We start from the raw sequence: 14478 nt of genomic DNA on the forward strand, positions 1-14478 counted from the left end.
AGTCACTTAAAAACCCTGTTACCAATTTAACAATTGCAGCGATTCGCTTAACAACTGTGGCGAGAAAGGTTGGGAAATGGGGCAAAACTCACTTAACAAATGTCTTGCTTAGCAACAGAAAATTTGGGCTCAATTGTGGTCATAAGTCGAGGACTACCTTAGTGTCTCTGCACTTGTGTCAAGAGTGTCCTCTGTGTTAAGGTCAACTAGATCTGCTCATCTTCCTGACGCTTCGAGTGGCATGGGGTTCCCTAGACTCTATGATAAGATGGAGAAGATGCCAAGAGGAAGGACCATCTAGGAATATCACGTGGTACATCTCTATAGTGATGCTTTTCTAATGGTCTGTCTCGCCCAAGAGCAAAGGGCAATCTATACATATATTTAATCTGAATTCTTCTAGTTTCTGACTCCAGCCAGCACGATGCTTATTCTGATGTTAGTCCAAGACAAAGATTTTGGACACAAACATTGCAAGAAAAAAATATTGGTTTCATTTCTTTAAAGGGACTTTAGCTACAGGGGCCCATGAAACTTTAGACACCTTACTGGGATGGATAGATCCCTAATCTTGTAACCCATGGGCATCTTCAGTCATAGGCCAAGGGTTCTTCCCTGTCAGAGTCACTATTCTACTTCTTAAAAGACAGCGCTTTCCAACAGTAACGTCACGATGTCGGTTCAACACAGAAATAATCTAAATGGAATTATTGGGGGCGGAGGAAAACCTAACAGACAGTGGAGAAATAAAGAAAGTATCTCGCCGGAGATTTTTCCATAGTTCAAGTTGAAGCAGCCTCTGAGAGATGAAGCTTGGGAGCCAAAATCAAATAATCTTGCTTGCTATTAAAAAGGTAAAGGTTCCCCCGCACATGCGTGCTAGTTGTTTCCGACTCTAGGGGCCGGTGCTCATCTCCGTTTCAAAGCCGAAGAGCCAGCGCTTGTCCGAGGACGTCTCCGTGGTCATGTGGCCGGCATGACTAGACTCCAAAGGCGCACGTAGCGCTGTTACCTTCCCACCGGAGTGGTCCCTATTTTTCTACTTGCATTTTTACGTGCTTTCGAACCGCTAGGTTGGCAGAAGCTGGGACGAGTAACAGGCGCTCACTCTGCTACGCGGCACTCGGGATTCGACCCACCAAACTGCCGACCTTCTGATCGACAAGCTCAGTGTCCTAACCCACTGAGCCACCGCGTCCCTGCTTGCTATTAGATCAATTAAATCAGTGGAACAACTTTCCCCCAGAAATTCTGAATGTACCAACACTGGAGGTTTTTAAGAGATCGAACAACCAATTTCTCCTGCTTGGGCAGGTTTGTTTTTTTTAATCCCATTTATATCCCGCCCTTCTCCGAAGACTCAGGGCGGCTTACAATCTAAGAAGCACAAATCAATGTGCTTAGCAATAGCCTTCATTCTATGTATATGCCTGCTTATTAGGGCTTTCAGACCCACCCCCCCAGCGGCATTATTACAAAGCCAGTTTATTGCCCCCAACAATCTGGGTCCTCATTTTACCTACCTCGGAAGGATGGAAGGCTGAGTCAACCTTGAGCCTGGTGGGACTCGAACCTGCACTAATTGCAGGCAGCTGGTGTTACTTAAGGAGGCATTAGCCCACTGCTCCACCAACCTCAAAGGTCCCTTCCAATTCTGTTATTCTCTCTCTCTCTCTCTCTCTCTCTCTCTCTCTCTCTCTCTCTCTCTCTCTCTCTCTCTCTTTCTCTCTCTGTGTGTGTGTCTGTCTGTCTGTCTGTCTGTCTATGTCTCTCTCTGTGTGTGTGTCATTATTTCTTCATATTTTTTGGTTTGAGCTTACAAGAAGATGCTCCCTCTTTAGTGATCTTATTTCAGCTGCAGTTATCCCCCCACTCGGTATTTTACATTGACAGGATAATTGTCAGGGTTATTGCTGCCATTTTTTTTTACGTTGTAAAAATTATCATAAATGGTAAAACACCCAACATCTGCAAACGCTTTAACTGTCCTTTTCAGCAAGAGTGGGCATTTTGGGCGGCGAGACCCGGTTTCTTTGACAGTGGGATTAGAAGGGGCTCAAGACCCCCGAAGTTCAGAGCCCTCCCTCTCTACACAATCAAACAACTCTTTTGACTACTTCCAGCTCAATCAAAGAAAATGGCCCAAAATAGCATCGCCCAGCGCAGCCCGTAGTAACTGCTGCTCGTTCTGAGCGTGGACGATGGTGCAAGAGAGGAGCAGCTGTGTTTTCCCAAAGCTCTCGAAAGCCAGTTTGACAAGAGTTTATTTGCAAGGCTGTTCTAGACAGACCGGGCGGCAAATAAAATGTCTGAGACATTGTTTGGCCCTGTTTTAAGCCTACAGGGGAATCTTCCCAGCCTTGTATAAACTCCTGGCATTAACAGTGTTTAATGGGGGGGGGGAACTGAGAGACTTTCAGTTATCCAGTCACGCAAAGGGTGGACAGGACAGGAAGGAAGGACCCTGGCTCTTATCTCTTCTCTCCATGTTCTCCATCTCCAGCTCTCTCACCTTGACAGGTTGAACTTTCTGTGTTGAACACTGAGGGCTTGAAACTCTACCACAGCCATCCCCAGCTGCGTACCGTATTTCTGCCTCAAATGCCGTTCTATCCTGCATTCCCTGATTGCATTTTTATTGAACTTCTTATGCTTGATCCTTGCAAACCAATTTTCCTTGCCCAGATGTGTTGATCTTTGACGCCCATGGTTCTTAAACCCGGGCGTCAAAGGAGCATGGGAGTTGAGGTCCCACCCTATCTGGAAATGTTTAGGGTTGTTGTTGTTGTTAGCTTCGAAGTCGTGTCCGACCCATCACAACCCCATGGACAATGTTCCTCCAGGCCTTCCTGTCCTCTACCATCTTCTGGAGTCCATTTAAGCTCACGGCTACTGCTTCAGTAACTCCACCCAGCCACCTCATTCTCTTCTCGTCCCCTTCTTCTCTTGCCCTCAACCTTTCCCAGCATTAGGCTCTTCTCCAGTGAGTCCTTCCTTCTCATTAGGTGGCCAAAGTATTTGAGTTTCAGCTTCAGGATCTGACCTAAAGAGCAGTCAGGGTTGATCTCCTCTAGGACTGACCGGTTTGATCGCCTTGCAGTCCAAGGGACTCGCAGGAGTCTTCTCCAGCACCATAGTTCAAAGGCCTCAATTCTTTGGCGCTCAGCCTTTCTTATGGTCCAACTTTCACAGCCATACATTGCAACTGGGAAGACCAGTTTAAGGTAGGGAAGCTGAACTGGATGAAGTTTTTGTTAGAGAGGCAGTGAACAGTGATGATTGAGGTGTTTGACTGGGTTTAAGGAGACCCCAATTCAAGTCCTCATACAAGGAGACCTTTGGGTAAGTCACTGTCTCTCAATCTAATCTTCCTCAGAAGGTTTACTTAATTTAATTTAATTTAATTTAATCTTTGCTTTAATCTTCAAACTCAAAGATTTTTAAAAAATGGTGGAGGAGAGAAGCAGGTATGCTCCCTTAAGTTCGTATAGGAGTGGCAGAGTAGAAGTAGCACTATTTATTTGTTTTTGTTTCTTTGTTCATTTCATTTGTTCATTCGCTCGTTTGTTAAATTTTTATGCTGCCCGTCTTCCCTACAAGATGACTCTGGTCAATGCAATGCAATAACATAAAGCGACACAAAATGGCTTAATGTTCTAATCACCTTTGTCTCCATTTTGTTGTTTAACCAGGGGCCATTTGAACTGGCTTCAGTTGGATCGCCGAGTGCTAGAACATGATTTCCCCAAAAAGTCTGGATTGGTGGTTTTATACTTCTGCGTCAGGTGAGGATGGATTTTGTCAAGTTTATCTTTCCAAAGGAATCTATTTATCTTATTAGTGGATTTTATTACTTCATCTATTGCACCGAGGCCTAACTGAACATCAGATTTTGACTACCAACTAGGATTCAGAAAGTCATCACAAAAGGGGGGGGGGTTCCCAGGGATGGTCAAAAAAAAAAGTCAAGATGAAAGCCACAACTTTGAATTTGGACTGCCACACTTTTTATCTGTTTTGTAAAGAAAGGGAGGTGATTTTTTTTTATCCCAACCGTACGATACTTTTGCCATCATCATAGCAGATCCCTGGTTTGGAAAGAGTTATTCATTAAATGGATAAGCCCTAGTTTAACCACTGGTGCAAAAGTGAGAGCAGTCACAACCAGAGAAATGAGTTCTGAGGCACTGTAAACAACACACAAAAAGGAAAGGAACCAACAATGTGTCAAGGTGTCCACATAGTAGGAGATGGAGAAGGAAGGAAGGAAGGAAGGAAGGAAGGAAGGAAGGAAGGAAGGAAGGAAGGAAGGAAGGAAGGAAGGAAGGAAGGAGATGGGAGGGAAGAAAGGAGATGAGAAGGAAGGAAGGAGATGGGGAAGGAAGAAAGGAGATGGGGAGGGAAGGAGATGGGGAAGGAAGGAAGGAAGGAAGGAAGGAAGGAAGGAAGGAAGGAAGGAAGGAAGGAAGGAAGGAAAGGAAGGAAGGAAGGAGATGGGGAGGAAGGAAGGAAAGGAAGGATGGAAGGAAGGAGATGGGGAAGGAAGGAAGGAAAGAAAAGATGGGAAGGAAGGAAGGAAGGAAGGAAGGAAGGAAGGAAGGAAGGAGATGGGGAAGAAGGAAGGAAAGGAAGTATGGAAGGAAGGAGATGGGGAAGGAAGGAAGGAAAGAAAAGATGGGAAGGGAGGGAGGGAGAGGGATGAGGAAGGAAGGAAGGAAGGAAGGAAGGAAGGAAGGAAGGAAGGAAGGAAGGAGATGGGAAAGGAAGGAGATAGGAAAGGAGGGAGGGGGGGACTCAATTACAGTAGGGATAGCTGAACCTTTGTAAGACCTGAAGGTTCGGGATGGGGACAGAACATTTTGGAGAAGACCTGCGTGGTCCCCAAGAACCAACCATCAAGACGAGGCCAGGTAGAGGCGCCCTAATCGAAATGATGAAACCCTTGAAGGAAGACCTTTTTATTCGAAGTATTCCTTCCAAGTGGAGGAATCTGTTTGCAGGAGACTAAACGTTAGTTTCAACCATTAGGGCTTGGCGGATAGCCGAGCCTCTGCTTGGAAATCGATCAGATTGCATTAGGCCTTACCGACTGGAGTGTCAGAAGCAATCTGGCTGCAGACACTGCACAGTTCGAGCCACCCCGAGCTTGTGGCTTATGCGGTCATAATATTATGGTCACAAAATTGAGAATGCTTCATCAGATGAGTTATCCTGGTCTCCCTTAAATTGGGTTAAGATACGCACAACAGTTTGATAGTCACAAGAATCAGCTGGACTGGGCAAAGATTAGTGCGGTGGTCACTTACGGTCCTGGCTGTCCAAAGGGCATCCGGTGAGGGAAAGGTCTTTTATTTTATTTATTTATTAGATTCTTATCCCTCCTTTATTACTTTATAAGTAATTCAAGGCGGCAATCCTACACACTCATTCCTCCTTCTCTTTTCCCAACAACAACAACAACCCTGTAAGGTGGGTTGGGCTGAGAGAGAGGGACAGGCCCAAAGTCACCCAGCCAGTTTTCATGCCTGATGCGGGACTAGAACTCGCTGTCTCCTGGTGATTGGCCCAAAGTCAGCCAGTTGGTTTTAATGGTTAAGGTGGAACTAGAACTCACCGTCTCCTGGTGATTGGACAAAAGTCACCCAGCTGGCTTTCATGCTTAAGGCAGAACTAGAACTCACCATCTCCTGGTGATTGGCCCAAAGTCACCCAGCCAGCTTTCATGGCTAAGGCAGGACTAGAACTCGCTGTCTCCTGGTGATTGGCCCAAAGTCAGCCAACTGGTTTTCATGGCTAAGGCAGAACTAGAACTCACTGTCTCTTGCTGATTGGCCAAATTCACCCAGCCAGCTTTCATGGCTAAGGAGGGACTAGAACTCACCGTCTCCTGCTGATTGGCCCAACGTCACACAGCTGGCTTGTGTACCTAAAGCAGGTCCAGAACTTCTAGTCTCCTAGTGATTGGCCCAGCCAGCTTTTGTTCCTAAGGAAGCAACTAGAACTCACCGTCTCCTGGTTTCTAGACGCGCAGCTTCATTATTACACCAAACTGACACTCTATTTTGCATGAAAAGTGCCGTAAGACTTAGAGATGTTTCTAACAGATTCAGTTTGACTTAACATCCAACATGGCAGCAGCGAGGAACCTTGTCCCAAAAAATATTTGGAGGGTATCAGATTGCCTAACCTTGGAGAAAACCTGATATTTGGGGGTTGTTTTTTTAACCAAATAGTAGAAATCTTCTGCTCGGCACATCTCCATCATTCTAACTCCGTCCAACATTTTGAACAAAGCTAATGAGAGAGGTGGGGGAAAGGAGAGAGTGTTATTATACCATTTTCTTTCCCTTTTTTTGCAGTTAACTTCCTGATCTGTTATTTCTAGAAATGGGATGGTTTTCAAAAGTCTTAGAATTTTAAGAAGTGCAATACTGCCCTCTGGTGTTTCTCAGAAGCATCTTCTTTCTTTCACTCACATCCATATATATATTCTCACGCAGGGAAGAACCTTTTTACATAGTTGTTTGTTCCTCACTGTTCTTGCCCACCTCATCCAGGCTTCTGCATTCAGACTAGCTAATACTGCTGGAAAATCCACAAGCCAGACAAGAATATCCATCTTTAGTTTATGCTTCTCTCTATACAGCCTTCCTGGTCATGAACGTCCTCAATTGTTAGCCCCGCCTTGCATAATTTGGGGAAATTCCCTCTTACATGTAATTATTATTCCTTTTAGGAAATTGGCATCAAGACTCTTTCTCAAAGCAAGGGTTTTTTTCTTTCTGTCCTTGTGTATGGGCCACGTTTTCCGATCTCTCGCTTCTTTGAGTTGGCTGGGGTCAGCTTGGGTGGTGTCCAGGCACCGTGTTCTTTGGCGGCCTGGTTTCCTTTTACCGCTAACCCTTGCAAAGACAATTGCTTTCTCCAAGGAATTCCCCTAAATGACATGGCCAAAATAAGTGAGATGCAGTTTTGTGACTTTGCCTTCCAGTGACAGGCCTGGTGCTATGTGCTCCAGTTCTTGCTTCTTGGTCACCTTTGTTGTCAAAAGGAATAAGAAATAATCTTCTCTGGCACCACAGCTCAAACGAGTTGATTTCCTTCCTGTCTTGCTTTTTTAAGGTCCCATTCTCACAACCATAGGTAGCCACGGGGAACAAAGTAGACTCTAGAAAGAATCCAGAGAAGCGCAACAAAGATGATCAGGGAGGCTAAAACACATAAGGAACGGTTGCAGGAATTGGGTATGTCTAGTTTAATGAAGAGAAGGGCGAGGGGTGACACAATAGCAGTCTTCCAATATCTCAGGGGCTGCTCCAGAGAAGAGGGAGTCGAGCTATTCTCCAAAGCGCCTGAAGGCAGGACAAGAAGCAACGGATGGAAACTAGTCAAGGAGAGAAGCAGCCTAGAACTAAGGAGAAACTTCCTGACAATTAGAACAATTAACCAGTGGAACAGCCTGCCTCCAGAAGCGGTGAATGCTCCAACACTGGAAGTTTTTAAGAAGAGACTGGCCACCCATTTGTCTGAAATGGTATAGGGTTTCCTGCCTGAGCAGGGGGTTGGACTAGATGACCTCCAAGGTCCCTTCCAACTACTACTACTACTACTACTACTTATTATTATTATTATTATTATTATTATTATTATTATTATTATTATTATTATTATTATTATTATTATTCGCACAGTCAGCCAGATGTTCAGACTGGATTTGGCATTTTTGTCTACCTATTGAGTCCTTACCAAGGACCTGGGATAGGCAGATGTGGATGTTTGATGGTATTACAGATATCATCGCAGGATGGAAGCAGTTCCTAGTAAGGCCGCCTTTTGCAATTGACTGATGGCGAATTTGTCAATGCCGATGATGGTGTTCAAGTGGTGCTCCAGTTGTTTTGGGATTGCACCCAAGGTGCCTATTACTATTGGTACTACCCTTGCTTGCCTTTCCACAGTCTTTCTACTTCTATTTGTAGGTCTTTGTATTTTGTTATCTTCTCCAGTTCTTTCTCATGATTATTATTATTTACTACTACATTTGGTTGCCAGGCTGTGATGTCCTTGTTTTCCCATATTCGGCTCATGTTCGTCATAATCCTCAGATATCCTAACTAAAATCTCTCTTTTCCATCCAGGGAGTCATCAAGGCCACTTGACTATTCCAAAACTTTTTCATTTGAATGCCTTTTTTGCCCTCATTCTTTTGCGAGTGTATCAGTGAGATAAACATTGCAAGGAGTACTTAAGGAACCTTTCAGTTTGAGGATGGATATTCAAAAGCCGGGTCTCTTTATTTCCATCTTTGTGATGAAGCGCAAAAGGAGATTTTTGGACAGTCCTGTTTATTATATAAATTAGCAATTCCCACTGAAGTCCTGCAGTGTAAACCGAACGTTACAGAGCGTGTACTGTAGAGGTCTTATCGATCGGGTTCTTCATCAATAAAAGGGGAAGGTTAACGACCGACACAGTTTGTTAAGAAGATCAAACACACATTAAGGTAATGAGCATTCTCCTAAGCTTTTAGGAAGAGCCCGAGGTTTAAATCAAACTAAATAACAGAGGTGAATCTGATTTTGTGAGAAAGTTCGGCAAGTAGATTAAAGATTGCAGGAGTAAGAAAAATCAGACAGTATTCAGAGACACCTTGGAGAAGACTTGTGTGCTTTTAATGCTTTAGGTTGCTATATTGTAGGCTCCTACAGGTAGTCCTTGACTTACAAACATTCATTTAGTGACCGAAGTTACAGCAGCACTGAAAAAATTGAGTTATGACCGTTTTTCACACTTGTGACCGTTGCAGCATCCCCAGGGTCATGTGATCAAAATTCATACACTTGGCAACTGGCGTGTATTTAGGATGGTTGCAGTGTCCTGGGGTCACATGATCCCTTTTTGTGTCCTACTGAGAAGCAAAGACAGTGGAGAAGCCAGAGTCACTTTAACAACTGTGTTATTAGTAACTTAACAATTGCAGCGATTCGCTTAACAACTGTGGCAAGAAAGGTTGTAAAATGGGGCGAAACCCATTTAACAACCGTCTTGCTCAGCCACAGAAATTTTGGGCTCCATTGTGGTCGTAGGTTGAGGGCTACCTGTAAGGTTTGTAAAAAGGTAAAAGATAAAGGTTCCCCCGCACATGCGTGCTAGTCGTTTCCGACTCTAGGGGCCGGTGCTCATCTCCGTTTCAAAGCCGAAGAGCCAGCGCTTGTCCGAGGATGTCTCCGTGGTCATGTGGCCGGCATGACTAGATGCCGAAGGAGCACGGAACGAGCCAAACTCTTAGTCCAAAAGATCCACCGCTCTTTGATTCCTGAGCTTTGAAGGTCCCTCAAAGCAAGATTGCAGTGCTGGAAAACCATGTTGGCTTGCCACTGTGTTGCTATGACTCTCCAAAATGTGAATCCTTGGTAGTTTAACTGAGAACTCCTAGAGCAGGGCTTTTCAACCAGTGGTACGGGTACCACCTCTGGTACTTTGGCACCTGGCAGGTGGTACACGACCATCCTAGAAAAATGGTAGCGGGGGAGGGGAATGAGCTGAACCACTGGCAGCACCGCACAAGCCTGAGCGAGAGACGGCTGGAGCTGCAGGGCTGTCAGGGCTCAGCGGAAGCGCCAGGATCAGCGCCAGGCTCCAGCTGGAGCTCGGCGCTGATCCTGGCGTTTCTGCTGAGCCCAGAAGAAGCGCCAATCAGCTGGAATGTTCCAGCATCTCCAGGGTCTTGTGATTTACATTCAGATGCTTGGCGACTGATTCATATTTATGACGGTCACAGTGTCCAAGGGTCAGGTGAAATGACCAAAACCTGCTGCAACCACCCAGCAGAACGGGGGGGGCAATAAAAACCAAAAACCCCACCCCACCTCCGCTGCCAATCCTCAACAGAAATGCTCACAACTATGAAAACCTCGGACAGGAGGAAGAGCGCCGCCGGGCAGGCAGGTGTCTTGCTCGGCTCTGGCTTGGGGGCCACTTTTTTCAGTGCCATTGTAACTTCGAACAATCAGTAAGTGAAATGTTGTAAGTTGAGGACTACCTGTACTTCATCACTTTTTTCCTTTTTTCTTTTTTTTTTGGTCATCACACTGGCCTATTAATACCATCTTCTCCACGTCGTCCTTATTGGGAATTCCCTCTCGTGTTATTCTCAGGAGGCTCACGAGTTGGTCAGGCAGAGAAAGCAACTGTCAAGCGTAAGAAACAGGAGTCAGAGTGGTTCAAACGCATGCTGGTTTATTTCATGCTAATACTCTACTACAAGAGTCTGGACTGCTAACAGTCGGGGTGAATTAGCGGTAGATAAGAGTCAAGGGAATTCAAGGAGGGCTGGATATCTCCCACAGTAACTCATCTGGGGTATCAACCAAAGAGAATAATTGTAGTTCGGGGTTGAATGGTGCGGTCCTTGGTGGTCCCTTGGTGGTTTCCTTGCAGACATTTTGTTACACAAGTAGGTCCATCATCAATGGGGAGTGGGGTTTATGGAGAAGAGGAGGAGGTGATGGAGGAGGGGGGAGGAGGAGGGGGGACTGTGAAGTCCTTGGTGCTCTCTGAGCTTGGTTGTTTTCCTCCAGATGTTTCTTTATCTAACTAAGTAACATGAGCTGTACTAGAAGGGAGGAAGAGGAGGAGGAGGAGGAGGAGGAGGAGGAGGAGGAGGAGGAGGAGGAGGAGGACTGTAAGATCTTTGGTGCTCTCTGAGCTTGGTTGTTTTCCCACAGACGTTTCATGACCCAACTAGGGAATATCATCAGTGCTAGAAGGGAGTGGGGTTTGCACTCTCTATGTTAAGTTCCTCTACACCAGGGGTCTTCAAACTTGGCCCTTTCATGACTTGTGGACTTCAACTCCCAGAATTCCTCAGCCAGGCACACTGGTTGAGGAATTCTGGGAGTTGAAGTCCACAAGTCATGAAAGGACCAAGTTTGAAGACCCCTGCTCTACACCCTACATCATTCTACATCACGCAGCCCTCTCTCAATTCAGCACCCCACTAAAAAAAAATTCAAATTATGTCCATTTTAAGCCAACATCCAGGCATTGTACATCCTTTGTCCTTTCCCAAAAAAGCTCTTGGAAAAGCAGATGTTCTCAGGTTAGGATTTCTCCCTTGCTTTGATGCAGCCCAACAGTGCAAGCATGGAGGGCAATGACTGGGAAAAAGTAAACAACCCCAGCCTAAAATATTTACGGAGCGATAAATCAGTCTGTGAAATAGAACAAGCCTTAATGCCTTTGCTGTTGGCCGGGATGGGTCCCGGTATGGCAATGCTGAGTGATGATGTCTTAAGGGACCCACAAATCTTTCCGACAGCCATAACACAATCACCGAAAGAAAAGGATTTCTCTTTTTCTTTAGCCTTGAAGGCTCTGGGCAGAGGGCATTTTTTCACAACAAGATAAAAACAAATTGAATAAAGGCTTCTTTATTTATTGGACCGCCAGGCTTTCCTTTCTGAGTTGATGTGACTTGTCTGTTTCGTTCCTAGGTTTTACATTGAAAGTATATCTTACCTGAAGGATAACGCCACCATCGAATTGTTTTTCCTGAATGCCAAGTCGTGTATTTACAAGGCAAGTCCTGGATTTTCCCTCTTTTGTGTTATTGCAAATGTTGAGTTCAAACATACATGTATATAGTATGTTTTAGGTGTGTGTCATGTATGTGTTTCACTGAGAGCGGACAACTAAATTTCATTTTTGATGTGTGCCGTTGTGCCCACAGTAAAAAATGACAATAAAGATTATTTTATATTATCTTATCTCTGGCTACATACTAGGCCTGGGGTGGGCAACCTTGGATCTTTTATGACTCGTGGACTTCAACTCCCAGAATTCCTGAGCCAGCATAGCTCAGCTTGGAAACCTCTCCCTTTTCCCTCAGCGTGGCTGGCTCAGGAATTCTGGGAGTTGAAGTCCACAAGTCATAAAGCGGCCTAGGCCTAGGCCAGAGGTAGGCAACCTTGGCTCTTTTATGACTGGTGGACTTCGACTCCCAGAATTCCTGAGCCAGCATAGCTCAGCTTGGAAACCTCTCCCTTTTCCCTCAGCGTGGCTGGCTCAGGAATTCTGGGAGTTGAAGTCCACCAGTCGTAAAAGAGCCAAGGTTACCTACCCCTGCACTAGATCCTAGCTGTGTTCATACAACCCATGTACCCAAGTCAAATACAGGCAGTCCTCAACTTACAACAGTTAATTTAGTGACCATTCAAAATTACAACGGCACTGAAAAAAGTGACATGACCGTTTTTCACACTTATGACCGTTGCAGCATCCCCAAGGTCACGTGATCAAAATGTGGATGCTTGGCAACTGGCCTGTACTAAGGGCGGTTGCTGTGTCCCAAAGTCACCTGATCCCCTTTTGCGACCACCTGACAAGCCAAGTCAATGGGGAAGTCAGATTCACTTAACAGCGGTGTCACTAAATTTACAACAGCAGTGATTCACTTAACAACCGTGCCAAGAAGCGTCGTAAACTGTGGCAAAACTCACTTAGCAAATGTTTCACTTAGCAACATAAATTTGGGGGTCGGTTGTGGTCGTAAGTTGAGGACTACCTGTACAAACCTAGCCAGGGTATTTACATGATATGTTGAGTTTGATTAGTGTCCAACCTGGTTAGATTTTGGGGTCTTAGTTTGTTGTGGCAACTTAGCAAATGAGTCAAGTGAACACAACCATGTTGTGACATTGGACTATTTAATTCACAGTTCAGGTACTCCTCAACTTACAACAGTTCCCTTTAGTGACTGACATTAAAACAGCTGAAAAAAGTGACTTATAGCCGTTTTTCACACTTCCGACTGTTGCAGCATCCCTGTGGTCATGTGATCAAAATTCAGACACTGAGCAACTGACTCATATTGATGACGGTTTGCCGTGTCCCGGGGTCACGCGATCCCCTTTTGCGACCTTCTGACAAGGAAAGTCAATGGGGAGACCAGATTCACTTAACAACCGAGTTACTAACTTGACAACTGTGACAAGAAAGGTTGTAAAGTGGGGCAAAATTCACTTAACAGCTGTCTCGCTTAGCAACAGCAATGTTGGGCTCAATTGTGGCCATAATCCGAGGACTACCTGAAACACAATAGGATCATCCAACTAGGTTAATAGACCACCTGGACCAGGGGTAGGCAACCTTGGCTCTTTTATGACTCGTGGACTTCAGTTCCCAGAATTCCTGAGCCAGCCGTGCTAAGGGAAAAGGGAGAGGTTTCCAAGCTGAGCCATGCTGGCTCAGGAATTCTGGGAGTTGAAGTCCACGAGTCATAAAAGGGCCAAGTTTGAAGATCCCTGATGTCACCCATTGGCAGATCAAGAGCTTCCTGGACTTCAAGCAGGAATAAGGTAGACTTCCTAAAGTCTAAAATTCCAGTTCTCTGTTGACTAGTGAGATGACTGGATCCACAAAATATGCCAGCCTTGAAAAGAGAAGCTGTGTCAAGACCGATGCCTTGCTGTTTTATGGCCATAATGATCTGACTTGATTGATTTGATTTCGACTTGACTTTGCAATGGCTTAATACAAGAGCCTTCCAACATTATGTTAAATTAGGAAATGCGTACTCTTGGCTTAATCTAGCAAACTGGCTGAAGCATGTTTTGACACGGCTGCAACAAAGGATAATTTAATTGCCTGTGTAAGTAGCACTAAGGCACTGGTGCATTTAATTAGAATTATGAATTGTAGAACGTGAACTCTCTAGCCATGGATTCCTGCTGGTCTCCTCCAACCATGAAGAGCAGCTAAATTTGGGGAAATTCAGCAGGTGGCAGCACAGAGCTGATCTTGGCTGGTGATGACTAAGGAGCCAACTGCAATCAATCATTGTTGGAACCCAGGATGGTTTGTAGGGCTGTTGAATTGGGGTAGTAGAGCTTTTTGGAAGAAGTCAATGGTTAGCCAAGGAAACTGCATAAGTGCAGTTAATTCAAAAATCAAGTCCTGCTGCTGAAAGTCTGTCTTAAGTTTCAATTAGCATTATCTTCTATCAAGGATGCTGAAGTTGGTAGCCTCTGAAGAATTTAGAATCATAAACCAGCAATCCCAGTTCAAACCACTACAGACCAGAGATGGAAGTTTCCTGGTTTGTTTGGCCACTCCTAAAAGAAGAGTAGACAATTTCTTCCAGATAAACAAGTATTTTAAAAATTTTCATTTCAACGTTACCTCCAGATCAGTATATTTGGATGAGGAGTTCAGGAGACACATTAAAAGACTCATAAGCGAAAGATAAGCATATGTTTCTACTTACAAAAGATAAGTTTACATTTCTACATTATCTTGATGCCAAACTGCTTTGAAACTCATTGAATTTGGTGCTCAGTGCATTTAGATGCAAACATTTTGTCCCTGTACTCATCGTTTGTTTGGTACTCAATGTATGAGCTAGAACTTGTCAGTGTCGGCTACCTTGTGACTCACTACATTATTCCTTATGGGAAAAATTTGTTTGATACTCATCAT

At 44.8% G+C, this 14478-nt stretch overlaps 1 protein-coding gene across 1 annotated transcript in view; it reads left to right on the forward strand.

Annotated features, from left to right (window-relative positions):
• FRMD4A (FERM domain containing 4A) overlaps positions 1–14478 on the forward strand; it is a gene marked incomplete at its 5' end in the record, with an annotated part of 169301 nt that overhangs the window by 33662 nt on the left and 121161 nt on the right. Inside the window, 2 exons of the mRNA XM_083366245.1 lie at positions 3693–3785; positions 11496–11580. Of these exons, the coding sequence (XP_083222371.1) occupies positions 3693–3785; positions 11496–11580 (178 nt within the window). The remainder of the gene's footprint in view (positions 1–3692; positions 3786–11495; positions 11581–14478) is intronic.

Source organism: Vipera ursinii (assembly GCF_947247035.1).
Source record: "Vipera ursinii genome assembly, chromosome: 6".
Taxonomy (NCBI): Eukaryota; Metazoa; Chordata; class Lepidosauria; order Squamata; family Viperidae; genus Vipera; species Vipera ursinii.